Consider the following 27,537-nt stretch of genomic DNA (forward strand, 5'->3'; position numbering starts at 1 on the left):
GCTCCTCCTTTCCCTGAGGTGCTGGGGCTGCCGGGGGAGGGGTCCTCCCCAGGGAGAGACCTGTTGTGCCCCCTGTGCTCCGTCCTGGACCTCAGGCTGTGCGGCACCGTGGCTGGGGATCCTTGGGTCACGCAGGACGGGGCAGGATGGTCAGGGTGCTCGTCCCCCAAAGACCAGACTGGGTTGCAGCTGAGCCCTGACCCGCTGTCCCTGCTCAGCGAGAGCCTCCTGCCGCACGTGCCACATGGGGGGCGGGGAGCCTGTGCCCTTGAGGCTGGTTGGAAGACTGGAAGGCCCGGGGCAGGGGCTGGAGGTGGCAGCCAGGACGTCATGGGGCTCCCGCTGGGACATGGGCCCTCCAGGCGCCTTGTTGGTGGGAGGCTTTTGGCCACCTGCCAGGGACTGCTGGAGAAGGGGTGGCCGGCATCACAGCTGGACAGGAGCCCGTGGTCACCCACCCACCTGCTGGCACCTGCTGGCTCGGGGACTCCTACCGTGGTAGTGGAGAGCATGGTGGGGGCCGCTGGGGGCCAACCTTGGAGTCGCCGTGGACGCTGGGTCTCAGGTGGCTGGGTCAGCAGGTGGCTGGAGGTGGCCTTCCTGACCAGGCCAGCCTGGCCTCTGACCCTGGCTGTGGCTCTGATGCCGAGAGGGTGGGTCGTACCACTCGTGGGGCCAGTGGGGGACAGTGAGGCGCAGATAGCCAGGGCCCAGCCCAGCAGTGGCTGCAGCCGACGCTGTGTCCGCATCTGCGTGCCTGTAGCCCCGTTACAGGTCAGGGCAGGGCAGGCAGCTGGGGGACCCTGACAGGGCGTGAGTTGCCCCCAGCAGCGGGTGCTCCAGGCGGGAGGCCCCGGGGGACCCTCCCTGCACCAGAGGGGGTGGAGAGAGAGGGGGCGGCTGAGCCGCGTGGGAGGTGCTGGTCTGCGGGCACAGCGTGGGCTGGCGCGTCCTCGGCCCCTGGGCCCCACCAGCCTCCCCTGCTGCCCCGTGGGATGTGAGGCTCAGTCCTGGCTGGAGAAGTGGACTCGGATCCCCCTCGCAGGCCGGGCTCCAGCAGGGGCTGCCAGGAGGTCTGTTTGCAGGCCCTCTTAGTGGGGCCGCCGCGCCCACGGGCCCCTCAGGCACGGGAGGAAGGGCTCAGAGGCGGCGGGTGTTCAAAGGACGCCTTGAACGTGGAAAGCCACGTCCGCGCCCACGGAGGGAAGCCGCTGGTGGGACCCGCTGTAGGAGAAAGGAAGGGTCCGGCAGCAGGGCTGGTGCTGCAGAGAAAGGGGCCTGGGACACGGTGGGTGGCAGTCCAGGGGGCGAGGGAGGACCCAGAGCTGTTGGTGGGAATAAAACCAGAACCTGGGGTTCGCTGAGGAGCTGAGGGTGCCCCCGGAGACCCAGAGTCCAGCGTGCGGTCAGTAGGGAGTGCGGGAGACGAGGGCTGGGCTGCACGGCAGGTGGGGGCTGGTGGCAGGTGGGGCCGGGCAGAACTGGCACCTGAGGGGGTGTTGGTGGGCAGGGGGCAGGGGCACCGTGTTCTGCCCCTTTTCTGTAAACAGGGAGCCTCTGCTGACCCGTAGCGGTGGTCCCGTCGCGCTGGGTCTCCTTTGACGAGGCGCCCTGCGGAGCTGGCTTGCGTCAGCGCGGTGACCCTGGGCTGTGGCCTTCCGGGTAATTGTTGCCGTCTCTCCTCGGAGCCGGGTGGGTCTGCACAGCGCTGGGGGAAGTTGCTGTTTTGGAAGAAAAGGAGCCGGGGCCTGGGGAGGGACCTGGGGTGGTGGCCAGGCCAGAGGTGCCCACAAGGCAGCAGAGGCCGGCGGGGCGTCCCGGAGCTGTAGAAGATGAGCGTCTGGTTTGGTGCACGGGATGTGGGGATCTCAGGGAAGTACGACCGAGCACTGACGGTGGAGCGTTTGGGGCTGCGGCCCCCACCGGGAAGGTCTGGGGACCCGCCCAGAGAGCCTGCCCCCGGCCCTGCACGCTGTCCTCCTGTCGGGAGACAGTTGCCAGCCTCCTGCCTGGGTGTGTGCAGACCGCAGCTTGGGTGGGGCCCCCGGGAGTCCTGAGCACCAGCAAGGGGAGCTCGTGGGGGGGGAGTCCTGGGTGTCCTGGGTCTCCGGGGCCCGGCTCGAGCCAGGCCTCGCCCAGGCTGTGCAGGGACCCCAGCAGCGCCCAGAGTGGGGGCCGCGGGCTGTGCCCTGCAGACACAGGGCGGCCACCCCATCCCACCCCAGGGACGAGGCTTCGGTGGCCATGGGTCCGACCTCGCCCTCCATGCCCATGTGGCCCTGACGACCATCCTGGGCATCCCCGGCCCGATGGACGCGGCTCGTCTGGACCCCGGCGGGCGGTTTCTGGAACCGGTCCTAGGAGATCTGTGGTGATCCGGGGTCCTTCGTGGGGCAGCCTCGGGAAACCTGTGCGTGCAGAGTGTCCCCAGGTCTGTAGCTGTCATGGCGAATGGCACCTCTAACGGTTCGGTGTCTGTAGGCTCTGACTGGGCACCCCCCAGCATCCTTGCTGCCTTCCGTTCTCCCGCTGAAGGGCGGTTGCTGTCGGGGCCCAGCCCGGCACGTGTGTGCACGCGTGTGGGGCCAAGAGTGGGCCCTGCCTGGCCTTGGTGCGTGCCAGCGTGAAGCCCCCAGACTTCTTGAAGGATTGTCAGCTTCACGGAATTAAATAACTAAAACTCTCGAGTCATAAGGACGATTTTGTTTAATGATAGAGATGCCGGCACTGAGTTGTACGGAGTCGCGGTGTAGGAGCCTCCTGTCCCTTTGAGTTGAGAAAAGGTCCCCTCTTCCCATGAGACTCTCCCTCAGCGTCCTGTTCTCGTCCCGTATTTGTGGAGCTCTGTGCAGGTCGGTAAAGGCCTCTCCGAGCGCTGGGACGGCGGCCTCTCCCCAGGGCTGGGGCGTCGACTGCTCCCTCCCAGTCTCTCGCGGGCTGCCTCTGGGTATATTTTCAAGATGGATGTATCTGGGAGAGGGCGAGCGCAAGCAGGGAGAAGCGGCGGAGAGGATCTCGAGCAGACACCCGCTGAGCACGGAGCCCGCTGTGGGGCTCGATCCCACCACCCTGCGATCAGGACCTGAACTGAACTCCAGGGTCCGACGCTTACCAGACTGAGCCCTCCAGATGCCCCTGGCTGCTTCTGTTTCGACACCGGGGTCTGCTCAGGGGTGTGCTGGCCTTGGTCGGGCCCAGAGGGGTGCCGGAAGGCAGGTGCTCCAGGGGCCGAAGGCACGGCAGGCTTCGGCCAACCTCGGGGCACGGTCGTCCTATTCTGGTGACCAGATGTCCACCAGGTTCTGGCCCTGAGCAAGCAAGACCTATGGGAGGGACACAGAGGCCACCGGGAGCGAATCCGGGCCAGGGGCTAGGGCCAGCCGTGTCTGCAGATGGCACCAGGGGTGGAGGGAAGATAGAGCTAGGGTGGTGGGAGCCCGGACTGGGCTTAGGTCCGTCGTGCATCCCCTCCCTGGGTCACAGGTCCCAGCCCAGGTCCCTTGTGGGGGCCGCCCCTGCTGGGAGCGGTCCGTTGGGGGCGTGTGCGCTCAGACCCTCCCTTGCTGTTGCAGACGGCCAACGGAAACGTGGAGGCCAAGGTGGTGTGTTTCTACCGCAGACGAGACATCTCCAGCACCCTCATCGCCCTGGCAGACAAGCACGCCAGTGAGTCTCGGCCTTTCCCACGGGGGTGCCCTGGGCGCGGCCGGGTCTGCGGCTCCCACCCCCAGGCTCGGCTCTTGGGGTCCTGGAGGCCTCTCCGCGCCGCTGCCTGGGCCCTCTGCTGCCCTGCCGCGTCCGGGCGGCCGGCCTGGTGCGCCTCCCTGGGGTTTCTTGCTCGCAGGATTAACTTGGGGAGCACTGCCTGGATGTTGCGGGGGAGGGGCGGGGTCCCCTCTGGAAGGTTGTCAGTGCTGCTTGGGGCTGTGCTTTCGAGACAGAGTCCGTCTAGTTGGAACCTGAGTCTCAGAGGTCGGGGCGTGAGGGGCCCCCAGCGGCTTAGCGCGAGCCCTCTCCCAGCCGGGGGCCAGCGTCCCCACTTGCAAACCGAAAGCCACAGTCTGGGGACTGGGCCGCACCTGCTTCCGTGCCCCAGGGTGCCACGGGGCCCCTCCAGCCGGCAGTGATGGGGGGATTCCCAGCGTCCCCGTCCTTGGGCTGGGATTCTGGCCTCTGTCAGGGGAGGACGGCTCCAGGCGGGTGTGGAGTCTGCCTGCCGCGGGTCCCCCGGCGCTTGCCTAAGAGGCCGTCCCACCTGGGCACAGGTACTGTTCTCATGAGCTCATCCGGTGTGTCTGGGTGGGCGTAGGCCCCACCTGTCCCTCTGGTTTGGGGATCCAGACACGGGGGAGCCAGGATGGCGTGGCTGGGGGAGACCCCTGCCTGTCCCCCATGATGGTGGTGGGAGAGGCTGCACACCCAGGCCACACCGGCCTCCACCCTGGGTTCTAGAGGGGCTGGAGGTGGTGGGTCCGGGACTGGGTCTCTCAGGGCCTCAGGGATGAGGGACGGAAGCACTGAGGCACGTTTAGGGGCCCCCGGCAGATCAGCACAGCTCAGCGGGGCCCTGGGACAGGCCCCTGCACCGCGCAGGGGTGCACAGCCGAGCTGGTGCTTGGCCGGCCTTGCCTGGCTTCCCAGGGGAGTGGCCTCCCAGGTGACAGCCGGGGGCCATGTCTGTGCTCGTGGGGCGGCTGTGGGCCTGGGCCTTGGTGCACTCTATGCCCCCCTCTGGTTTCACTGGTCACTGTGCACTCATGATGCCGGTGGCCTGTGTCCAGTCGTAGATGAAGCATAAACGGTGGGACCCAGGGGTCACTGTTGACGTGGGGTGTTGATGCTCGAGCATCTCCTCACCTGTGTCCACTGCCCAGCCCAGAGTGGCACGGTCTCCGGCCGCGGCACACGTGGCCCACGGTGGCCCCAGGGCCGGGCTCTCCCGCTGTGGGGCCCCATGGAGGTCAGCTCCGGGAGGGCGCTGGGCTGGTGTTCTGTGATGGGAGCTGGTGGGGGGGAGGCAGTGGCCCTGAGGGCCCCCCCAGAGCACTGTAGTGGGGTGCGTGACAGGGTCCGTCCCCGGGTGGGACCCTCCCTCCGCATCCTGGGAGCCCCCGCGCTCTGTGCTGGCCGCTGAGTCGTCTGGTGCTTTTCCCAGCAGCCACGTTCCGCGGAGCCAGCTCTGCTGGTGCGGCCCAGCGTCGGGGCGGGTGTGCGGTCACTCTGCGGGCCCTTCCTCCAGCAGGAGGGAAAGACCCAGGGAGCCCACTGCTCAGGCAGAGGCCTCCAGCCTGTCCCATCCGTCCGCTGACAGGGTTTCTTCAGAGACAGAAGCCCCAGCCCAGGCTAGATTCCCCCGGGCCACATGGGTGAGCCGCAGCAGTGACGCCTCCGTGGGATGTCCCAGCCGCTGTCCGCTCAGTCCTCACCCCTTGGAGGGAACCGGGAGGGTCTCAGGTCACAGCACACGTGGCCACAGCCCCTTGCCCGGAGCCTTGCAGCCCTGAGAGCCGGACCCTCTGTGCTGGGAGAACGGCAGGCACAGCTGACCTCCCTCGACGCCTGGAGCTAGCTGCTAGGTCGGGCGGGGGTGCGGAGCCCCTGACGGGGGGTCCAGGACCAGGACACGGTGGTCCAGGACACACAGGCTGCCTCCCCAGCCGTGACTCCCCGGGCTCCTGGAGGCGGAGCCCGAAGGAAGGCTTGGAGTGCTGAGGTGGGGGGCATGGGGCTGTGGGAAGCTCTCCCAGTGTCCTGGGGGGTGCACGTAGGACCCAAGCCCTTCCCACTCCTGGGGCCCCTCCGCATCCCTGCTGAGGGCGGCTCTGATGGGCCACGGTGGGCTTGTGTCAGGCTGGGGAGGGGCCCAGGATAACTGACTGGCCCGTCCCTAGCCACGCTGCCCGGCCCGTCGTGCTATCCCAGGACGGGCGTGAGCAGAAGGTGGGCTGGCTGGGGGGTGTCTGGACGCAGGTGGTGTCCGCAGGCTGGGGGTGCAGCGAGCGGGCAGGGAGGCGCAAGGCCGGCAGCGTGGACAGTCGGGCTCCGGGCGCCGGCGGTGTGGACACTCGGGCTCCGGGGGCCGGCGGTGTGGACACTCGGGCTCCAAGGGCCCGCGCCCCTGGAACAAACACAAGACCGCCTCTCCCTGGCCTGTGTCTGCACCACGGCGCCTGGGGACTTCCCTCAGTCACCACAGGGGGGCAGCAGAGGGCCACGTGGCGGCTGAGAGACCTGGATAGAGACCCAGGGGCTGCCCAGGTGCAGGAGCCCCAGGCTGACCTCTGCACGCCCCACACACCGCCCCAGACCTCCACTGTGCCTCCACTGCACCCCCAGTGCCGTGTGCTGGGCTCCCTGTACTCTGACGCGCGTGCACGTGCACACACATACGTGCACACGCATGCACTTACAGGCACACGTGGACGTGCACACGTGTGAATCCTGGGCGCTCCGTGCGGGATTGTTGGTCCAGCCCTGCAGGTGTGGCTGAGGCCACGCGTGGGACGGTGGACACACCACTGACCTGACCCGGGCCGCCCCTTGCCTGTTGCCCCTCGGAGGCCCTCGGCCCCGTGTCCACCCCTCCCTCCCTGCTCCCTCTCCCCACAGCCCGCAGGCAGCTGCGTGGGTGGGCGGCCGGTGCTTTGTCACTGACCCCCCGTCCGGGCGCTGTCTGTCTGTCCGTTTAGCCCTGTCCGTCTGCTACAAGACCGGACCGGGGGCCGACAACGGCGAGGAAGGTAAGAGCCGTGCGCCGTGGCAGAGCTGCCCGGGCTGGGGGGCGGGGCACGCGGGCAGGGCGCGGCGGGCTCACGGGACCCCCGCCCGCCAGGAGAGCTCGAGGAGGAGATGGAGAACCCCGAGATGGTGGACCTACCCGAGAAGCTGAAGCACCAGCTGCGGCACCGGGAGCTGTTCCTGTCCCGACAGCTGGAGTCGCTGCCCGCCACTCACATCAGGTAGCCGGCGGCCCGGAGGGTGCCCCGGGGCCGCCCTGCCCCGCTGACGCCGTGCTCTCCTCTCGCAGAGGGAAGTGCAGCGTCACCCTGCTCAACGAGACCGAGTCCCTCAAGTCCTACCTGGAGCGGGAGGTGAGGCCAGCCGCGGGGTCCCCGGGGCCGCGTCTGCAGCCCTGGAGGACGGGCAGGGGCACAGCCTGGAGAGGTCGTCCCGAGGACCCTCACCTTCGTGAGCCACAGCCGTGTTGGCCGCGCGGCGGGAAGGGCTTCTGTTTCTGTGAAGCCAGAAACGTCAGCCTTGGCGGGGGCTTGGGGCCACGGCGCGTTCCTGTCCCACAGACAAGAGTGGGGACCTCGTGTGTTCGTGGGTTGCTACCCACCGAGCCCCCCTCCGCCCCGGTTGTGGCCACCGAAAACATCTCCAGGCACGCGTGTGTCCGTGGGGGCAGACGGGGTGTGGAGGGGCGGGTGGCCTGTGGTGGCACGCGTGTTCCCAGCTCAGCCCTCCCTGTGTGCAGTGCAGGGGGGCGGGAGGCGGGAGCCCGGAGCCCGCGGAGCTGCCGCGAGGGGACAGGCCCCCAGGCGGTCCTGCAGAGCGGGCGGCAGATGCTCAGAGAAGGCGCCAGATGCTGGGGGGCAGGGTGCGGTGTGGTGGGGGCGCCCATGCCGGGGCTGAGCCCGTCGGCCTACGTGCGTCCCGGAGGCAAGGCCCGGCTGCTCCCGCCCGCGTCCGCTCACTGGCTCAGGAAGCAGCTCGCTCTTGCGAGTGAGCAAACGGGCCGCCGACCGTGCCGGGGGTGCTGCCGTCGTGTCTGGTCCGGCCTCCGGGGGGTCGGGCAGCAGGGGCTCGTGGCAGCCTCCGGGGTGAGCCAGAGGCCCAGCGCCCTAAGCCCACACGGGCGCCGGCCAGCTCGGCGTGGTTTCTGAGAAACTCGGCCGAGTGTCCCACGCAGGCAGCGGGGGTCAGAACGGCGGACCGCCTGGGCGTCGGGTCCAGAATGTCCGTGGCGCGCGGGCGTCTCCTGCGGTGGCTGCACGCGAGTGGCCCGTGCATCCGCGTCGCTCCCCGAATGTTCTGCAGGGCTTCGGCCCGGCGACGGCCAGAGCGCAGGCTCCCCGTGAGCAGGGCGGGCTCCAGTCGGGGCCTCGGGCGGCCTGCTGACGCCACGTCGTGTGCTGTCTTTCAGGATTTCTTCTTCTATTCTCTAGTCTACGACCCCCAGCAGAAGACCCTGCTGGCCGATAAGGGAGAGATCCGCGTGGGAAACCGGTACCAGGCGGACATCACCGACCTGCTGAAGGAAGGTGGGCGCGGGGGGCGGCCGGCGGCTCTCTTAAGCTTTGTCTCCAGAAAAGTTTCTTTGAATGAATTTGCCCGTGTCACCGGCTCCTGCCCGTGGGAGGTGCCGTCCGTGGCCCGAGCAGGGGGAGGCTGTGCGCGTCTGTCTGGTGGGCGTCGCGGGCCGTCGGCAGCTGGGGCGTGAGAAGTGTGGGCTGCGCCTGGACGGCCGCGTCCCTCCTCCTGCGAGCTTGTGCAGGGGTGCCCGCCCTGGAGCGTCCGCGGCCGGGTGTTGCCTGGGGCCCTTGGCCCGCTGGTCTCCCCAGCCCCTGCTCTCCCCCCAGGAGCACTCAGGTCCCGCCGCCCCTCCCGCCCCTGCTTCTCTCTCTGCCGAGATAGTCATGAGCTGTGACGTAGGACCCACGGGTGAGCCTGCGGCCGGTCGCCGTGAGCGTCTTTCTGGGGGGCTCCACCGTGAGCTCCTCCGTGCAGCCGGCCCTGCCTCCGTCCCGCGTCCTGTGCTGCTCTCAGCGCTGCAGGGTCGCGTCCCTGCTCCAAGCCCAGTCGGGTCTGTGGGCCCGCGGCTGTGTCGGGCCAGCTGGATGAGGGCCCGGGGCCCACTGTTCCCAGAGGACACGCGCCCTTCCCGGGGCCTGCGGCTCTCCTCCACACGTGTGAGGCCCCCTTCTCCGAGGCTGGTCTGGCGTTGACCCGTGCGCTGCTTCGTTTCACATGCGTGTGCCCACGTGTCCGTCCTGCATGCACACACCGGATTCCGAGTACGCGTGTGCGCTCGCACACCGGCTTCCTCTCCGTGTCAGCGGGTGGTTTTCTGTTTGGGGCGGCGTGTGGGGGGAGCCACACCAGGACACCAGGAAGCACACGGGGTCCCTTTGTCCTGCCCCGCGTCCCCCCTTCTGGCTCCCTGAGCATGCGCCGCACCACGACCTGCGCCATCCTGATGGCGACGGGTCTGACCGAAGGAGGACTGAGTGGCTTGTGTCCGAGGCCCTCAGTTTCCTGGGCAGGGACCTGAGTGCCAGGCCACGAGGGCAGCCTCGGGTGCGGGGCCCGGGCCTGGGCTGAGTGAGATCCCGGGCTGTAGCGAGGGGGTCTCACCCCTGGAGCCCAGGACCCTCCCGGGGAATGAGATCGCACCGCCGCCTGCAGCACGTCTGAAACGAAAGGGGGAGCAGCGTGGTGGCCGCAGGGGCTTAGCGTGGGCTGGCCCCCAGGCTCGATGGTGGGAGGCGTTGGATCCCAGGCGAGGGTCTCCGCACACGATCGCCCCGGGAAGGACACCACCCATGACACCGGGAACATCCCACCCATACTCAGCCTGTGCCTCCATCCGGGCCAACCGGGAGGGATGTCCGGATTCCCAGTCCCGGATCCGTCCCGCACCCCTGCGGTGGGGGGCCGTGACCCCGGCTGGGTCCACGAGGCCTGACCTTCCCTGAGGCGAGGGAGCACGTGTTTTCCCGGCGACTGTGAGCCCAGCCCGAGTCGCCTGCTCCTGCGGACTCCGTGGTGGGTGGGCTGAGCCCTGACGCAGCGGGGGACACGGCTGTGAGGGTCCCCGACCTCAGTCTGGACTTCGCCGCCCCCGCAAGCAAAGGCACAGAGCAGCTCACGGGCTCACGGGCAGCCTGTAGGCCTGAGAGGTTGTGGCTGTGGCCGTGGGCCAGGGAGTGCCTCCCTCACGCTGGCCGGCCATGCAGGGGCGTGAACCCTCCCCGGGTGTCTCCTGTGCCGTCCATGCTGCCCTCTGCCCGTGAGCTTCCTCTGTCTGAAGCCGTCACGTCCACCGGATCGCGAGCCCCAGCCCAGCTCTGGCGTCTGCGGGGTGAAGCGCGGCCAGGGGCGGGACGCCGAGCAGATGCCCGTGCTGGACGTAGCCGTGTCGGCGTCCCGTGTCCCAGCTGTGGGACCTCGCGCTGCCTCAGAATCCAGAGTTTGATCAGCAAACCCAAAATGAGCTGTGTCTGCCGCTGTTGTCACGCCTGCTGCACTGGCCCCCGGCCTGTGGTCGGGCCCGTCCAGCCCCAGCGGCTGGCCCCGGCGTGCTGTTTGCAGAGCGGAAAATGCATCGCGTGCCAAGCACGTCGACGGCAGCCTCGCCTCCGGGGCTCACCAGGCCGGGGTTGTGTGGCCCTCAGGCCTGTGCCCCAGAGCCCCAGAAGCGGGCAGACCCTGGGTTCTGAAAGGCCTTCGTGCGAGCCTGGGGGTGTCTGAGGGTCTCATTGGCATCACCTTTCTGTTTCTTGCAGGTGAGGAGGACGGCCGTGACCAGTCCAGACTGGAGACCAAGGTGTGGGAGGCACACAATCCGCTCATAGACAAGCAGATTGACCAGTTCCTGGTGGTGGCCCGGTGGGTCCCTTCCCTTTCCTGGACGCAGAGACTGCTCTTGGGGTCCTGGGGCAGCTCTGGCTTTGAGAGGCGGGACCTGCTTGCCTGCCCGCAACCCTCGGGGCCGGGCACCTGCAGAGGCCGAGCTGCTGGGCACAGACGGGGCTGTTCTGGGGCTGGATGACTGGGCAGAGATGTGTGTCCCTGTCTGGACGGGCTGTGGGCTGCTGTCTGCACACAGCAGGGTAGAGCAGAGAAGAAAGGACATGGCCCCTGAGACCCTGAGACCCAGGCCTTAGGGCCACAAGGGAGCCAGGGGTCTGAGGAGGAGCCTGGGGAGCCCTGGGGCTGGGTGAGCGGCGGGGAGGCCTTGTGAGGGTGCGGGGGGCCCCCGTGGTTCTCAGCTGGACCCCGAGCCTTCGCTACAGAGGGGGACCCTGCCAGGAGCCCGGGAAGCTGAGCCCCACGCGACGTCACCGGGGCCTGCCGTCTCGTGGGCTCCGGGTAGGGCTGGGAGCGTCTCTCTGTGCGTCGGGCTCAGTGGTTACTGTCCCCGCCCTCAGCTCCGTGGGTACCTTTGCGCGCGCCCTGGACTGTAGCAGCTCCGTCCGGCAGCCGAGCCTGCACATGAGCGCCGCAGCCGCCTCCCGGGACATCACCTTGGTAAGCGGGGACCCCGTCTGGTGCTGGCGGGGCCTGTGGTGGCCTGCCCCGTCCCCGCCCCCCACAGGGCACGTTTCCCTGCCGGTTCCCACGCTCGCCCGGGTGGGCAGGGACAGGAGGGGGGCGAGGAAACGGGTTGACTGTTTGCTTCACGTGGGGCGTGTCTGGCCCTGCTCTCCGCGAGAGCCCTGCAGGCCCGGCCAGGGAGCAAACCCACCGGCGTCCCCGCGGACCCCCAGCGTCTCCCGGGTCCGTCCTCCTCTCCCTGCGGGCGGGCGGGCCTGCGTGACCCCTGCGTGTCCCGCCACAGTTCCATGCCATGGACACGCTGCACAAGAGCGTGTACGACGTCGCCAAGGCCATCTCGGCGCTGGTGCCTCAGGGCGGGCCCGTGCTCTGCAGGGACGAGATGGAGGAGTGGTCGGCCTCCGAGGCCAGCCTGTTCGAGGAGGCCTTGGAGAAGTACGGGAAGGACTTCACAGACATCCAGCAAGACTTTGTGAGTGCCCGGCGTGCGCGGGACCCTCCCCGGGGCAGCCCCGGGGTCCTCCTGGCTTGGTGGCCGCTGACGGCTTCTGTTGAGGCCGCCGAGCCTCTCCTCACGCGTCCGTGTTGTGTGTCCATGGAGGACTGTCCCTCCGTGAGCCCCTGGGAGTCCAGCGCGGGCAGCGCCTGTGGCCTCACACACCCCTCTCTGTCCTCGTGCCACGCCAGACTACACACGCGCTCCCAAAGGGACAGCCGCGTCGAGCACGGCGAGCCCCGTGGGGAGTGCGTCGGTGGAGGTGGCAGGGGCCCTGGGTGGGGCCAGGACACGGCAAGCAGGCCGGCGTCCGAGGAGGACCGTCCCAGGTCGCGGGTGGGCATCCCAGCAAGCCTCCAGGAGGCACGGGGGACTTGCCGCGGTAGACGGGCCCGTGGAGGGCAGAGAAGAGGGCCGGGCCCCCGCGCTCCGGAGTCTGACGTAGGAGGGACTTGCTGAGGTCCCAGACACGGTGAGCGAGAGCAGCCAGAAGGTGGGCCCGCAGGGAACGCTTGGCCAGACACGTGGGGCCGCGGGGCTGGGACCCCACCATGAGCGTGTGGCCACCTCGGCAGCAGGTCGGGGACAGCGTACAGACGGCATCTGAGTCCCGCACGCCACGAGGCAGGTTTCCACGTTGCATCCACACCACAGACGGGCTTCGTCCATGCCCGGAGCACATTGGTCCCACAGGTGGCGCGGGCAGGGCTGGTGGGAGCCCCCTCCACCGGTTGGGGAGGGCCGCGTGGCGGCAAGACGGCCGTCTTCGGGAGGGGTCCTGCCTGGTGGGGCTCGGCGGTGCCACGGTGGGGGGCTCCTTGCTCGGGGAGGCCCTGTTGCCTGATGCGCGGCCCCGTCCTGTGCAGCTGCCCTGGAAGTCCCTTACCAGCATCATCGAGTACTACTACATGTGGAAAACCACGGACAGATACGTGCAGCAGGTGCGCCCCCCGCCCGTGCCCCGCGCCCCGACCGGCAGCCCTTCCCACCCCGGGCCCCTGACCTCCGTGTCCTGTTTCCAGAAACGCTTGAAAGCGGCCGAGGCGGAGAGCAAGCTGAAGCAAGTTTATATCCCCAACTAGTAAGTGCGCCCCGGCGTGTCCTCGCTGCCCCTGGGGGCCGTGGGCTGGGCGGGAGGGGGGCGGTCCTCCTCTGGGCCGAGCACGGCTCCGCCAGCCAGAGCTGGGGTGCAGACGGGGCTCGGAGCCGGCCGCAGCCGCGCCGGGGACCGCAGGGGAGAGTGCCGGCGCCGCGCCCGGTGTGGATGGGGCTGCTCGCGGCCCAGCGGCGCGGCGCTCCCGTGACGGCCTCCCTCTCCCCCTCACTCTAAGTAACAAGCCAAACCCGAACCAGATCAGCGTCAGTAACGTCAAGGCAGGCGTGGTGAACGGCGCGGGGGCGCCAGGCCAGAGCCCTGGGGCCGGCCGAGCCTGTGAGAGCTGCTACAGTAAGTGCCCGCCCCGGCCTCGGGGCCCACCCGCGCGCCGGGCGCCCTGTGCCGCCCTGGGGTCCTGGCGGGGGGCGCTCGGCGGGCGGGCGGGCAGGCGACGCTGTGTGATGCTCTCTGCTGTTCACCGGTTCTGCTTAAGGACCCGTCTGTCTCCAACTTTGTTGTCCGTAGCCGCCCAGTCTTACCAGTGGTATTCTTGGGGTCCCCCTAACATGCAGTGTCGCCTCTGCGCGTCTTGCTGGACATACTGGAAGAAATATGGTGGCTTGAAAATGCCAACCCGGTTAGATGGAGAGAGGCCAGGACCAAACCGCAGTAACATGGTAAGTGGCCGCCCCTCCCCACCCCCACGCCCGGCCGGGCACACGGCCCGCGGTCATGGCGCTGTGTCGGGGCGGCGCGCCCCCTTCCGCAGAGCCCCCACGGCATCCCAGCCCGGAGCAGCGGGAGCCCCAAGTTTGCCATGAAGACGAGACAGGCCTTCTACCTGCACACCACCAAGCTCACGCGCATCGCCCGGCGCCTGTGCCGAGAGATTCTGCGTCCGTGGCGCGCCGCCCGCCACCCCTACGTGCCCATCAACAGTGCGGCCATCAAGGCCGAGTGTGAGTGTCGGCCCCCGGCCCCCAGCTCCCGGGCTGTGCCGTGGGGACGGGGATGCGCGTGGGGGACGCGGGGGACGCGGGGGACGCGGGGGATGCGGGGGACGCAGGGGTGGGGTTCCCGCCCCGGGCCCCCCTGACCTGTTCGGGCCCCGCAGGCACGGCCCGGCTGCCCGAAGCCTCCCAGAGCCCGCTGGTGCTGAAGCAGGCCGCGCGGAAGCCCTTGGAAGCCGTGCTGCGGCATCTCGGTGAGCCCGGCCCTCCCCGGCGCAGCGTGGCCGGCGTGCTCGTGGGCGCCTGCGGGGGGGCGCCCTCTGTGCGGCTGCTGACCGCCCCCCGCGCTCCCCCCCCCCCGCCCCGCGCTCCCGGCCGTACCTCGCACCACAGCAGGCCTGGAGGATCGATCGGGTCCTCAGCCGCCATGGTCCCTGCACCCCCCCATTCCTGCTGGTTTTGTACTGCTGTGGGGGGGGTCTGGGGGCTCCAGGGTTCGGGTTGGACATACCCAGGATGGGCGTCCACGGGGGGCGCCTGCAGGAGGGTCCTTCACCCCCCATCCCGGAGGAAGGCCCGTGGCTGTGCGAGCGGCACGTGCACCGGTCAGCAGCTCCCAGGGCGGGCCCTCGGCGGGCACCCCGCGGCTCAGCCAGCCACCGCTCAGCCACCGGCCCCTAGGGCGGGAGGAAGCAGGGCCGGCTGCGTTGCCGGGCTTAGGGCCGGGTTGTGAGTCAGCCCCTCCGAGCACGGAGAGGGTTGACCTTCTGTGAAGGACATTCCGGAGCCGTGAGCTAAGTGTGTTCATGTGCACGCAAGTGGGTCTGGCGTCATCCGGTGTCTAGGGTCTGGGTCGTGGGTCTGGGCCTCAGCCCGTTCTGAGCGCCACCGAGGGCTGGGAAGCCTTGGCAGGTACGAGCCTGAGCCTGCCATGGCCCAGCCCTTAGCGGGACGTGTCCTTGGCTCGGCTGGCCGGCGGTTAATTCATTTCCTGGCCGGCGGCCAGCCTCCTGCCATCAGCTCCGGTGGCCCAGAGCTAGACACCTCTGATGGGCCTGCTTGTGTTGGGGGCCGTGTCTGGAGCCTGGGAGCTCCTGGCGTGTGCCTAGTGATGGGTGGGGCCCGGCCCTCCCTGGCTTTTCCCCGCTCCCAGAACACCCTGAGGTGCGGGCTGGTGGTCCGCCCCGGCAGGCCCCGCGGTCACGCCCGGTCGCCGTGGGGCCTGGGGGCGGCTGTCGCCATTCGCCTCCCACAAAGCCCGTCCTGTGCCGCTCCCGACAGAGACCCATCCCCGTCCCCCCAAGCCCGACCCTGTGAAGAGCGTATCCGGTGTGCTTGGCGGGTTGACCCCTGCCAAGTCGGGCCCCGTCATCAACAACGGCTCCCCCACCATCCTGGGCAAGAGAAGCTACGAACAGCACAACGGCGTAGACGGTGAGTGTGCGCTGGGCGGCCAGGCGGGGCCTGTGTGCTCGGCCCCTGCGGCCCGCCGGCCTTGGCCTGCCCCGCCCCGTCCCGGCCTGGCCCACACCTGCTGACCGTGCTCTCTCTCCTCTCTCCCGCCGCCGGGCGCTGGCAGGCAGCATGAAGAAGCGTCTCTTGATGCCCAGTAGGGGTAAGGCCTGGGGCGGCCGCGGGCGTGGGCGCCGTGCAAGCCCCCAGGCGGTGCCTGCGTGTGCTGCGCTCTCGCGTGCATGGTGCACGGCGGGCGGCTCGGGGCACGCTCACGGGGCAGTCCACGCGGGCCGGGCCGCTCCCCCCGCTCCCGCGCCACTGGGCAGGGGACCCTCGCAGGCCCCCACGTGCTGTGTCCTTCCCTGGGGCCTCCGGCTCACGGGTCGTCCCCGCCCTCCCGGTGCCCGGTCAGTGGACTGTCCGTGCTCGGGCCGCCCCGGCGCCCCCGCCTGCCTGTACTGTCCGCCGTCGTGCTGTGACTGCCCGCATGCTGTCAGCCTCCGCTCCCGTGGCTGCCCGTGCTGTGCCTACAGCCCTCCTGCGTGCCCTGCCTGGGGGGAGGGGGGCTTGGGGACGCTGGCCTCTCCGGCGGGGGCAGATAGGACGGAGCCGTGGGCGTGGTCCAGGCCACGGCCCTGCAGGGGTGGGGCTCCCAGGGGAAGGGACCGAGGCTGGCTGAGAGGGCACGGGCAGCAGGTGCCCCGGGTGCCACTGTCGAGCGTCCAGGCCTGTCCACAGTCGCCCCTGCAGCCGCTCAGGGTTTTGCTTTGCTTTCTCAGCTGGGCAAGGGGCACCCGTGGGCTCCGGGGCTGCTCCAGAAGAAGGTGCTGACAGAGGGGTGGCGTGGCGGCTGTGGGGGGCCTGTGGGTCCCAGTGGCTTCGGCTGCCCCAGGGTCAGCCAGCGGCCGGGTCTGTGAGGGAGGGAGGCAGAGGGAAGCAGGCCGGAGGGAAGGACGGGAGGAGCGCACTCGGGCCTGGGGATGGGAGGCTCAGGGGCCTGGGCGGGCACTCCGGCACCACGGGCCAGCGAGCGTGGACGTGCCCGGAGTCCCCCGCCCCCACGGCGGTGGGCCAGGCACAGGGACCTGGAAATGGCAGTGGGCAGCAGCCGTCCAGCCTGGCCTTGCCCCAGGCCCGCCCACTCTTCTCTGGGCTGCCCGCCTCCCCCCAGCCCTCCTGCGGGGGCTGCCACCTGCCCCGTGTCAGCAGTGGGGCCGGCCTGCTCGCCTGCCCTCTGCTGCAGGTGCCCCGCGGACCCCCGAACACATCTCGCAGAAGCAGAAGCCGGTGCTCGTACCGCTTGTGGGCTTGGAGCTTGTTTTGTAAAAAGCCGTTAGCCCTTGTGGTGAATAAGGTTAATTTATTAACCCTGATTGCTTCAGTTTATCCAAATTGGTGTGTTTCTCTGTCTGCTTCAGTCCTGGCATGCGGGTCCCCAGGGTGTCGTCGGTGGGCGCCCTCTCCCCCGCCCAGGGGCACTGGGGCCACGCGCACGAGCCCGGCACAGGGGAGGCCACAGCCGGCCCCCTGGGTCACCACGGGGCAGGCATGAGCTGAGCTCTGGGCCGGGGCCGCACCCTTGGGTCGCTCGTTCACTAACCTGGCCCCCCCGGGCACGTCTGCTCCTCGCCCCGTCCTCGGCCCGTGGCAGTGCCTGAGCTCACTGTCTCACACTAACCGTGTGTTTTCTTCCCTCCGCACCCGGCGCTCTGATAGGCACTTACCTGGGTAAGTAGCACCGGGCCGGGGGGCTGCAGGCCTGGTGCGGCGGCCCTCCCTCTGCCCTGCCCCCGGGCGCCCCAGCTAGCAGGTGGTTTGCCGGAGGGCGGGGGGCTGGACAGCTGCTCCCCAAGACGCAGACCTTGGCCGAGAAGCGCGTCTGGGGAGAGCTAGTGCCCGCAGGACAGGCTTGTGTGCTCCCACGGCGCGTTCTTGTGCTGGTGTGAGCACTCCCGCGCGTGCGCTCGCTGCTGCCGCTAGACCCGTGGCGGCCCTGGGGTCGCAGGGCCAGGGTCCGGGGGCATGTGAACCACGACCTAGGACGGGGCCTTCTCAGTTGGGGGCCACTGGCACAGGCTTGCAGCCCCAGGCCCCAGCCCATAGGGTGGAGGCATCTGGCCTGGTCTCTTCTAGAAGCTTCTGTTCACTCTTCCGAGGCAGCCAGCCCCAGGGTCAGTGAGGGACGCTTGGACCCCCTTGGGAGAAAGCCCAGCATGGCCTGGCCTGCTGGGGTCTGTGCAGCGTGTCTGAGCAGGGGCCACCGTGCAGGGGGCTTCTGACAGCACAGTGTTCACAGCCGGGCTCGGCGTCGCTTGGCTACTCTGTAAACCCGGCTTCATCTGTCTCCGTGCAGTCGAGGGCGGGGCGGCCTGCGTGCCGGGGGGCCGGCTGTCAGACCCGAGACTCCGGGCCTCCTGCCTCGAGCCCACGGCGGTGCCTGTCCTCCAGGCTGGGCCAGAGGTGGTTCTTGGAGCCCCAGCAGCTGTAGGGTCAGCTGGGGGCCGCTTGGACTGGGCCGGTGCCAGGGCAGGCCGAGGCACCCGTGTCCTCCGCCCCCGCCCCCCGCCCCCCCGGGGCCGAGGCTGTGCGTGGCTCCAGGTCCCTGCCTGCCGGCGGCCGGGCCTCACCTTCCCTTCTTCCTCCCGTCAGGTTTGGCGAACCACGGGCAGACCAGGCACATGGTAAGAGGGTGAGCCGGCGACGAGGCCTGGGGGGGCCCCGCAGGACCCCTGCCCGAATGTGCGCGTGCACACGGCTCCCTCGGTCCCCGGGGCCCCCCTCACGCCTCCCCCCTGCCGCAGGGACCAAGCCGGAACCTCCTGCTCAACGGGAAGTCCTACCCCACCAAAGTGCGGCTGATCCGGGGGGGCTCCCTGCCCCCCGTCAAGCGGCGGCGGATGAACTGGATTGACGCCCCTGACGACGTATTTTACATGGCCACCGAGGAGACCAGGTGGGGGCCTCCCCGGGCCGCGGGTGAGCCGGGGGCGGCCACCGCGCCCTCGTCACCCGCGGGCGTCGCTGTGTCCACAGGAAGGTCCGCAAGCTGCTGTCGTCCTCGGAGACCAAGCGCGCGGCCCGCAGGCCTTACAAGCCCGTCGCCCTGCGCCAGAGCCAGGCCCTGCCGCTGCGGCCACCCCCGCCGGCCCCCGTCAACGACGAGCCCATCGTCATCGAGGACTAGGCGCCCCGCGGCCCCGCGAGGCCTCTGCGACCACAGCCCCCGCCCGCCCGCCCGCCGCCCGGTTTTGGTAGCCCCCTCCCGCCCCACCGCAGAGAAGCCGCTCCTTCGGGGACGCCGCGGGAAGAAGTGCCGTCTCGCTTACTCCCCGAACGCTGAGGAGCCGTTTTTAGCTTTGTGTTTACTTTTTGGCCGGAGCGGAGCTGAGGGGCCGTCCCCGCACGCCTGCACCAGCTGCGGGCCTCGCGGGACGGCCGGGAGTCTCGTTGTGTTCTGTTGAAGGTGCCATTTTAAATTTTATTTTTATTACTTTTTTTGTAGATGAACTTAAGCTCTGTAACTTACATCTGGAATGTTAGGATCGGCACGGCCAGTGGCTGGCCGAGCTGCCTGGTGGGGTTGGCCCCTGGTCTTTTCAAGTAATTTTCATATTAAAAAAAAACAAAGAAAAAAAAACTCATAAAAAGAAAAAACCAACCAGCCCTTCCCGTGTCTTCTGTCCCCTGTCCCTCCCCTTGCCTGGGGCCTTCGGGCCATCCCAGGCCCACCTGTGCGCCGGGCATGGCCAAAGCCCCCGTGAGCACCAGGTGACCCGTGGCTCTCCTGGCCCCCGGGCTGGGCTGGGGTTTCTGTCTTTTCCTGTCTCTGCCCCACATACCTGCCTTGTGTAGGGTGTGGCCCAAGGACCACGTCTCTCCCGTGGAGGTCAGGAGACGGCTGTCCAGAGCTCAGGGCCTTCCCACTGTGGAGCTGAGACCTCCTGTGTCTGGCTGAGATGGCGGGGATGGGGGGCCTGGACGTGCCCTGGGACCCAGACCGGCAGGCTGCGTGGCTCCCATCCCACCGGGGCAGCCCGCAGAGCTGGGTCAGGCCGGCCCACCCCCCTGCTCCTGGCAGAGCCCTGCCCCAGCTGTCTGCGGATTTCTGCCCAGAGCCGCAGGGCCAACCCCCAGCAGGTGTGGAGTTTCCAGAGCGAGAATTTGCTCAGATTTCAGCAAGTACGTTGTTCTCGGAAACTCTACCTCTGGCCGTCCGCGTGCACCCACCCCCGCAGGCCGGCGAGACCGGTGCGCGCTATCCAGCCGCCGAAGGGCGGGCTCCAGCGGAGGGGGGACTCCTCTCCGTCTGTGCCACCCCAGCGGCCCGCAGAGGCGGGGCTCCCTCCTGTCTCCCTGAGCTCTGCCTCCCGCCCCCAGTCCTGCCGTGATGTGTGCACATCTCAGCGGGGGACTTAAAATAGCAACGGCTCCTGCTTCCCGCTGGAGACAGATAAGGGAGTCCTGGCCTCCCACCTCCAGCCCGGGTGGGGCCGGGTAAGGATGACAGGCCGGGGTGTTGGAGAAGTGGGCCCTAGTCCTCGTGTCCCCACCCTGCCCCGAGGCGGGTTGTGGTGTCTCCGCTCGGAGCTTTTGCCTAGGTCCCTTTTTCTAACGTGGGGTCTGAGGGTGGGGCAGGGGTCTCTTCCCTCCCCGCCAGGTGCAGGGGATTTTGGGTACAAGAGTCATCCCCAGGAGGGGCCTGTACCTCCAAACCCCGCCCCCCCCCCCGCCCTGCCCGGGGGTCCGTGCAGCAGACCCGATACGATCCTGTGTGCTAGTTACCAACATTGCCAAGACGCCAAGCCACTACGGCCCCAGGGGACAACGGACCCGCCCCCGCGCCCCCCTCCCCGCTGGCCGGTGGCCCCCGCCATCGTCGGGCCCTGTCCTCTTCTCTGGGCCCTGCTGTTCCCTGGGGGCCTGTCCTGCCCTGTCTCTGCCCGCCCTGTAGCCCTCTGGGCTTTCAGAGGTGGACGCTGCTCTTCAGCATCCACTGATCCAGAAGAGTCCTGTCACGTCGGGGATCTGTCCCCCACTGTCAGGGGTGCCGGGCCCATGCCAAGGCCCTTCCTTTTCTCTGCCCCGTCACTGCCCCGTCCCTGTTCCGGCAGGGCTGGGCCCCGGCTCCTCCCACACAACCTTACAGAAGACACCTGAGGCCCGGCCTCAGCAAGGAGTGCGGTCTCAGACGCTGGACCCCGCCAGCCCTGGGCGGGAGGACTGCTGCGGCCTCCCCACCCCCATCTCCTGCTTTGCCTGGCAAGGGGCCAGAGTCCCCTGCGGACGGGAAGGGGGGCTGGTCGGGCTGGTCAGTCAGGCTGGAGGAGGGACCACATGTTTCTGGGCTGTTGTCTTCGCCGGAGCAGCAGTGGCCATAGGTTGGGGGGCGGGGCCCGGGGAGCTGGGCCAGGGTGGGGCTGGGAAAGTCCGGGTTCTGGAGAGCTGTGGGACCCAGATTCTCTCACTCCTCTAGTGTGCAAATACACCTGGCCCAGGAGCCTGGCCAGTACTCGGGGCAGAGGAAGGGGTGTTGGGGGGAGCTGCCCCGACTGGGTGGGGTCATTTGGACAGGAGGCCCAGGGAAGAGCTCACCGGGAGGCAGAGCCTCAGGGAGCAGATGAGGGGGTTCTCCTGGACCCCCCCACTCCAGGGTGGGCAGGACCAGGTTCTTCGGCTCCCGGGTGGAGGGGTCCGGAGCGCCCCCGTTGGGAGAGGACGCTGAGTGCTTGTCAGCTGCCCAGCCCTGCCGCTCTGGATCCGGGAGGCTGGCGCCCTGGACCGGCTAGACCCTGAGCTGGCGGGTCCAGGAAGGATGCGCTCCGCGGGAGTCGCGGGGAGGGACGCAGGCAGATGGCCGAGCCAGGGGCACAGCGCCTGCACCGCGAGCACGCAGGGTCTTCCCCGCCTTCTGTCTCAAGCCGCCCCTGGGGGCAGAGCTCGGGGCAGTGCCTTCTGCGCCAGCGGCCCGCCCAGGTCCCCCCGCAACGGCCTGGCGCCCTCCCCCTCTCCCGCTCCCAGCGGTTTCTCTCCCGCGGGTCGGGACGTGGGGGGCGCCCAGCCCTCCGCCCACCGAGACTCGAGCACCATCGACTGTGTCAGGCGGGGGCGGGCGGCGGGGCGGGACCCAGACCCGGCCAGGTGGCCGCGCCCGGCGGGAATCCGGCTCCGATCGTGCCGCGAGGCTGTCGCTATGGAAACCGAGCAACAAAAGGACGCGGGGCGGGGGGCGCGCGGCGGGGTGGGTGGGGTCCCCCAGGGGTGGGGACCGGGCGCCGAAGCCCGGCGTCCGTCTGCGTGTCCAGGGGCCGGCCTTCCGGGCCGAAGCCCTTCCAGCCCGAAATGCCCCGGAACCGTGGGGACCGCGGACCCCCGCCCCGCCCCGCCCCGCCCCGCCCCTGCTCCGGCGTCGCCATGGACACGGGCGAGGCACCGGCGTCGGGGCGCCAGGCGGGTCGGGCCACCCCCGCGGCCCCGGCAGGTGCGCCCCCTCCCCCGCGGCGCCCCCGGCCGGACCCGGGGAGCGGACTCCCGAGGCCCCGCCCCGGCCGCGGAGCCAATGGGTGCGCGGGCAGCGGGCGGGCGGGGCGGGGCGCGGCGCGGCGGCGGCGGCGGCGCGGCGACGGGCGCGGGCTGAGGGCGCGGGCCGACGGGCGCACCGACCATGGCCTCCAAGTGCCCCAAGTGCGACAAGACCGTGTACTTCGGTGAGTGCGGGGCCGGACCGGCGCCCGCCGCCCTTCGCGGTCAGCCCCCGGCCGCAGAGCCGTGCGCCCCGCCCCGGCGATGCGCGGTCCCGGGACGCGCGACCCCGAGCCCGGCCCGCCGCGCTGCCCACGCGGGAGCGGCCGGAGGGCGGAGCTGGGTGAGGTGGGGGCGGCCACGCCCGAGCCCCGCGGCGGCCGGGGCGGCCGGCGGGGGTGCGCGTCTTCCCGGGAGGCGGCGGGTTGGGGGTCCCGTGGGGGGTTCGCGGGCGCGCAGCGGGGCGGTGTCGGGCGGGGCGCGCGCGCCGTGGGAGCCTCCCGTGCGCTCCTGCTGCTCCCGGCCCTGCGTCGCGGACACGTGGCCGGGACGGCGTGCCCCAGAGCGGTGACCACCCCAACCTCCACCTCGACCTCTGCCCACACCCGGCCAGGCCAGATATGGGCTCTGTCTGGACTCGGTCCATGCGGGGGCGACCTTGGCCTCTTAACTCCTGCGTGTCCCAACGTGCTCCCTGGCTTGGCGCGAGTTTCCCCCAGGACTTTCTTGTGGGCAGGGTGGGATGACAAGCAGAGCCCCGCCAGCATGAGAGGGCCCTGGAGCCCAGGTGGCCAAGAGCCCCTGCCTCTTCAAGGTCACAACGGCCGGACCGGAGGGGGCAGTAGGTCTCTGCGGATGTGGCCCTGGGGCAATCACCCACCCCCTGGCACCCGCGCCCTGGTGTCTGGCTCACTCAGCCACTCTCTTCTCTTGGCTGACCCTCTCCCGACTTTGTCCCTGATACTCCCGCTAACACCCTTACAGAGGGACACAGAGTGTCATAAGGGTGGGGGCAGGAAGGGGACCCTTCCCTGGTCACTGTAGGAGCAGGGGTCAGGGTCTGGAATGGGGCAGGCCAAGGTGAAGGAAGCCACTTGGCTACCCCGCTGACGGGAGGGGGAAGGAGGTGGACGGTTGTTTGCTGTTCCCAGAGCGGAGGGACCGGATTTGGCCTGGAGTGCTTCTGGCCTGGCCGGGAGCCTAGAGGCTTCCGGCTGCCTCCCCGGGAGCTGGCCCCGTCCTCGGCCCCCAACCCAGAGGGGGCTCATCCCTGCAAGGCTCAGGGTGGGGGACAGCGTTAGAGTCTTCCTGCCAGCCCCACGGCACATGAGCGTGCCCCCACCCAGGCCAGCTCAGGGCTCTCCAGGGCTGGGGCTGACAGTCCTGTGGACGGCCCGGAAAGCGCTTCTGCCTGCTTCTGCCTGCTTGGGCGGTCGCTGCTCCCAGCAGAAAACAAAGACAGCTCAGACTGGGCTGGCTTCTGTCCTGGGCAGGAGGCGCTGGGGCGGGGGGGGGGGGGGGCGGGGGGGGTGCTTTGGGCTGGAATCCTGCCCCTCCCCCAATCAGGCACACCCTCCCCCCCCCCCCCAGCAGAGTGGAACCTGGGCCAGGACACCCCAGAGTGACCTCAGCATGCCTGGCCTTTGTGTCCTTAACAATGGTGCGGCCCAGTGGGGAACCAGCTCCCTTCCAGGACAGCAGACCCGATCAATTCTGTCTCCCTAACTGGGCTGGTACTGTGCGGCCATTTACCCAGCCAGTGGGCCTCAGGGTCGCTCGCCTGCGCCCCGCATGGCAGGGTAGCACAGCTCTGGCCGCCCTGAGCTGCAGCTGCCACGGCCGCCGCTGGCCAGCGGGAGCCCCGGGAGGGAGTGGGGGGCTGCCAGAGGACCCCCGCCTGCCGTGGACACAGGCCGGGGGGCCGACCAGCCTGTCTCTGCGTCCTTGGGTGGGGTGGCCACAGGGATCGAAGCCTGTGCTGCCTCTGGGAAGAGGGTGTGGGGTGGGGGGTCCTGGACGCTGGCCCTGGCCTGGCTGGGCCCGGCAGGTTCCGCCAGGGCCGCGGGGAGCCGGGGCCGCCGGCAGCAGCGCCCATGGGCCTCGGGGGCTGGCGAGTGAGCTAGCCAGACCCTCGCTGCCCGCTCTGCCCGGCCCTTGGGGAAGCCTGGCTTGCAGCCTCTCTGCGAGGGGACCAGAAGCTATCTGCTGGTCCTCGGCCTCCTCTTGGGGCTCTGCCAGCGTGGCCGGGGCCCAGCCCGCCTGACCTCCTCCTCCCGGACGCTTCTGCTCAGACCCTTCCCTGCGGAATTCCGGCCTGGCTCTGGCCTTTCTTCCTGCCCTCTCCTCCCCCGCCCTCTTCCTGCCTGCTCTCCTGGGGAGGCCCCCACACTTCCGTCCATTAGGAGGTGGCCCCGAGGGCAGGGGAGGGATGGGGGGTTGGGGGGTGGTGACTGGGCCCCTAGCAGCTGTCCTCTGACCCTGAGTGTCAGCGCAGCAGCCGGAGGCCGCGGGGTGGGGGTTCCCAGGGCTTATCCCGAGGAAACCGAATATAGACAGGTAGGCCTCTGTCCCATGCATTGAGGGGGACGGCACTGGCCTCCCCACAGGGGGTCTGGAGGCTCAGGCCCCCCCATTCCCCTCAGCGGCCGGCTCAGCCAACTCCTTCAGGGCCCGATGAGGAGGCTCAGGAGTCTGCGAGGGAGGCCTCGGTGTGCGAGGGCGGAGCAGGTGTCTGCGGGATGCCCGCTGGGATGCCGTTCCGCGAGTGAGCCTTGGGGTGGGAGGGTGACCAAGGCGCGGCAGGAGAGCAGGGGCCCTGAGGGGCAGAAGGCACGCAGTGGGGGCTGGCGGTTCCCGCGTGGGGGCGGATGGAGGGGTGAAGAGGCTGCCGCGGGAGGGCTGCGGGCCCTGACTTCCCCTCCTGCCCCCAGCTGAGAAGGTGAGCTCTCTGGGCAAGGACTGGCACAAGTTCTGTCTCAAGTGTGAGCGCTGCAGCAAGACGCTGACCCCTGGGGGCCATGCCGAGGTGAGCCGCCTCCCCGGGGCTGGGGGACGGCGGGGGGGGCGGTGGCAGGGCTGGAGGCGGCTCGGCTCTCCACACCTCGGGCCAGGCCTCACTCTGTGCCCCTCTGCCCAGCACGACGGGAAGCCGTTCTGTCACAAACCCTGCTATGCCACGCTCTTTGGACCCAAAGGTGAGCTTGAGGCCCCCCTCCGCGGCCTGTGGACTGTTCTGGCACTGGGAGGGGTGGCCAGCCCACACCCTGGACCGCCACGGCCCCCTGGCCCCTTCTCGCCCTGCCCACTCTGTACCCGACAGTCCTTCCACCTTGAACTTCTGGCCTCCTCCACGCCCTTCCCAGAAATCTGCCCGGCCGGCTGGCACCCTCTGGGGGGGTGGTCCTGACCCTATCGAGTGGGCCGTGGAGGGCCCTTTTCTCAGAAGCTGGGTGTAGGGTGAGGGCTGGGGTGGGGGAGGCCACCCCCTACAGCAGCGGGCCCCCCCAGGTGTGAACATCGGGGGCGCCGGCTCCTACATCTACGAGAAGCCTGCTGCCGAGGGACCTCAGGTCACCGGCCCCGTCCAGGTGCCCATGGCCCGGGCTGAGGAGCGCAAGGCCGGCGGCCCGCCCAAGGGGCCCAGCAAAGGTGCGCGGGGCTCGCTGCGGGTGGAGGGAGGGGGTCCTGGCGGCCCTGCCCCGACGGCTGGTGTCACTCGCACTTTCCCCCCAGCCTCCAGCGTCACCACCTTCACGGGGGAGCCCAACATGTGTCCCGGCTGCAACAAGAGGGTGTACTTTGGTGAGTGACCCCCCCCCCAGCAGCTGCCCGGGGAGGGGCCGCCCGGGAGGGTGTGCAGCTTCACCATCTCCCCTTCTTCCCAGCCGAGAAGGTGACCTCTCTGGGCAAGGACTGGCACCGCCCGTGCCTGCGCTGCGAGCGCTGTGGGAAGACGCTCACTCCGGGCGGGCACGCGGAGGTGAGGGCGGCGGGTGGCTGGGGTGGGGGGCGGGGGGGTTGCGCCCCACAAACCTGCTGGTGGGTGCTGCCCCCTGGTGGCCGGAGGGGGGGGGTGCGTGGAGGCCCCGCCCTCTCCGCCGGGTAGGGGGGCACTCCTGGGTGGGGAAGGCTGTCACGGGGGCAGGGGTGTTGGGGGGAGGAGGGCCAGAGTGTGCGCTCACTCCTCGTTCCGCCGCAGCATGACGGCCAGCCCTACTGCCACAAGCCCTGCTACGGGATTCTCTTCGGACCCAAGGGTGAGTGTGGCCCGGAGGGCTGGGAGCTGGGTGCCCTGCTCCCCGCGGCTCCGCGCCACTTTGCTGCCTCTCTCTGCAGGAGTGAACACGGGGGCCGTGGGCAGCTACATCTACGACAGAGACCCAGAGGGCAAAGTCCAACCCTAGGGCTGCAGCCCCTCTGGGGGGGGAGTGTGCCCATCCGCCTCCTGGGCGTCGTCCGCAACCAGCTGCCCCGTGCTGCCCGGCCTGTCCTGCCTCGCAAGTCTGGGCCTGAGTGTTATGGGGGAGGAGACCCGCTGCGCTGTCCACAGACGAGGCCCGCCTGCCTGTCCCCATTTCTCCCGCTGTGTCTGCCTTTGTATCCACCTCCCCATGCCCTTTATGCTCTTTTGTGTCCTCACGGACCCACGTGTCCCCGTGTGTCTCTCGTATGTGTGTCTCTGTGGCCCTGGGTGGGTCTCTCTGAGGTGGCCGTCCCACTCTCCCCCTCCTGCTGCCCCAGGCCTGCCCCCCAGTGTTATTTCCGCTTCCCTTGCCGGTGATGGCCACGGCCACGCTCTTCACGGTGACCTTCGGGCGGACCCAGGGTGTCCCTGCCAGGAGCCTGCCGCCCGCCTCCCACACGGCCTTGCAAGCGCTTGTCTGACACCCTCACACGGCTCCCACTTACCTGCTGAGCCCGGCTGTCAATAAAAGGTTTGAGGATGGGGGCCGAGCGCTGTCTCTGGTTGGGAGATGGGTGTGAATCTGGGTCCGCAAGCCCTTGTGCCAACCCCAGATGCCGCGGACACCTGTGGACTGGCCTCCGGTGGGGGCGGGTCCTGTTCCCAAGGTGGGGAGGGGTCAGTCTCAGGAAAGAGCTCATGGCCTGGCACTGGGGGGTGGGGGGGCAGGGGGTAGGTGGCCAGAGGGGCGTCCACTGCAGGAGTGCAGGGCGCTGGGGAGGGGTAGGAATGAGCTTGGACGGGGAGGGGTGCAGTCTGATGGGCCTGGTCTCCTTGCTTCAGCACTGGTTGGGGCTGGGGGACAGAACGCCGACGGTCTGAGGCTCCAGTCCGCCTGTCCAGGTGCTCCCACCCGGCCAGTGTCCCTGGGTCTGGGTCCGCACTGACAATGAGTCACCTTCCCCAGGTCCTGGCTCTGCCCTTTGAAGCAGGACCCCCTGGCTGCTGCTGGGAGCTCCTCCTCACGGTGTGTTTCCTTCACCGGCCGCTCCTGGACAGCCCACCAGAGGGCGCGCCTTGCCCTCCCCGCGGCGCTGGGGCGGAGCCCGGGCGGCCCACCCTGGCCCTTCCTGCCCCTGTACCCCCTCCCCAGGACCAGCTCCCTGGGTCCAGCCCCTGGCAAGGCCCCTCCCTGGCCCACCCTCCAGCCCACTGGCTCAGACACAGCTGAGCTGCGTGCTGCGGCCACTGTCCTGCGAGCAGCCATCCGTGTCCCTGGGGGTGCATCGGCTGGCCCCCATGTCCAGCAGTGCCCGGCCGCCTTCCTCCCAGGCAGTCC

General features: G+C 69.7%; 2 protein-coding genes across 9 annotated transcripts in view; both read left to right on the forward strand.

Annotated features, from left to right (window-relative positions):
- The window catches only part of MTA1 (metastasis associated 1), a 30,938-nt gene extending 12,003 nt beyond the window's left edge, over positions 1 to 18,935 (forward strand). Inside the window, exons 3-22 of one of the 7 annotated variants that reach the window (XM_080807375.1) lie at positions 3,573 to 3,666; positions 6,690 to 6,740; positions 6,833 to 6,959; positions 7,028 to 7,091; positions 8,147 to 8,264; positions 10,509 to 10,611; positions 11,154 to 11,253; positions 11,564 to 11,752; positions 12,643 to 12,717; positions 12,799 to 12,857; positions 13,108 to 13,223; positions 13,398 to 13,549; positions 13,642 to 13,831; positions 13,987 to 14,076; positions 15,104 to 15,256; positions 15,402 to 15,437; positions 16,994 to 17,005; positions 17,927 to 17,958; positions 18,079 to 18,230; positions 18,311 to 18,935. In XM_080807375.1, the coding sequence (XP_080663501.1) occupies positions 3,573 to 3,666; positions 6,690 to 6,740; positions 6,833 to 6,959; positions 7,028 to 7,091; positions 8,147 to 8,264; positions 10,509 to 10,611; positions 11,154 to 11,253; positions 11,564 to 11,752; positions 12,643 to 12,717; positions 12,799 to 12,857; positions 13,108 to 13,223; positions 13,398 to 13,549; positions 13,642 to 13,831; positions 13,987 to 14,076; positions 15,104 to 15,256; positions 15,402 to 15,437; positions 16,994 to 17,005; positions 17,927 to 17,958; positions 18,079 to 18,230; positions 18,311 to 18,461 (2,064 nt within the window). In that variant the 3' untranslated portion in view covers positions 18,462 to 18,935. Of the gene's footprint in view, positions 1 to 3,572; positions 3,667 to 6,689; positions 6,741 to 6,832; positions 6,960 to 7,027; positions 7,092 to 8,146; positions 8,265 to 10,508; positions 10,612 to 11,153; positions 11,254 to 11,563; positions 11,753 to 12,354; positions 12,470 to 12,642; positions 12,718 to 12,798; positions 12,858 to 13,107; positions 13,224 to 13,397; positions 13,550 to 13,641; positions 13,832 to 13,986; positions 14,077 to 15,103; positions 15,257 to 15,401; positions 16,257 to 16,993; positions 17,006 to 17,926; positions 17,959 to 18,078; positions 18,231 to 18,310 lie in introns of those variants that run through there. The other 6 variants (XR_013967052.1, XM_080807376.1, XR_013967053.1 and 3 more) reach the window with 6 other exon arrangements.
- A 2,923-nt stretch (positions 18,936 to 21,858) lies between these two features.
- CRIP2 (cysteine rich protein 2) lies at positions 21,859 to 26,744 on the forward strand. 2 transcript variants are annotated; one of them, XM_080807512.1, is made up of 8 exons: positions 21,859 to 21,981; positions 24,727 to 24,821; positions 24,933 to 24,990; positions 25,304 to 25,444; positions 25,529 to 25,597; positions 25,681 to 25,775; positions 25,995 to 26,052; positions 26,132 to 26,744. In XM_080807512.1, exons 1-8 carry the CDS (start codon positions 21,939 to 21,941, stop codon positions 26,197 to 26,199), a joined length of 627 nt encoding a protein of 208 aa, XP_080663638.1. In that variant the 5' UTR covers positions 21,859 to 21,938; the 3' UTR covers positions 26,200 to 26,744. The 2 variants fall into 2 exon arrangements, with proteins under 2 accessions (XP_080663638.1, XP_080663637.1); XM_080807511.1 differs by having other exon boundaries at positions 21,863 to 21,981; positions 25,304 to 25,597.
- Positions 26,745 to 27,537: the final 793 nt, after the last annotated feature.

The sequence above is a fragment of the Martes martes genome (assembly GCF_963455335.1).
Source record: "Martes martes genome assembly, chromosome: 7".
NCBI classification, from domain to species: domain Eukaryota; kingdom Metazoa; phylum Chordata; class Mammalia; order Carnivora; family Mustelidae; genus Martes; species Martes martes.

What these genes read in the sequence shown, in the direction of transcription:
- CRIP2 (XM_080807511.1), top strand. Translation starts at nt 21,939, where the DNA reads ATGGCCTCCAAGTGCCCCAAGTGCGACAAGACCGTGTACTTCG. An exon ending in CACGCTCTTTGGACCCAAAG is followed by an intron (nt 24,991 to 25,303) that starts GTGAGCTTGAGG and finishes GGGCCCCCCCAG; the next exon opens with GTGTGAACATCGGGGGCGCC. An exon ending in CAACAAGAGGGTGTACTTTG is followed by an intron (nt 25,598 to 25,680) that starts GTGAGTGACCCC and finishes CCTTCTTCCCAG; the next exon opens with CCGAGAAGGTGACCTCTCTG.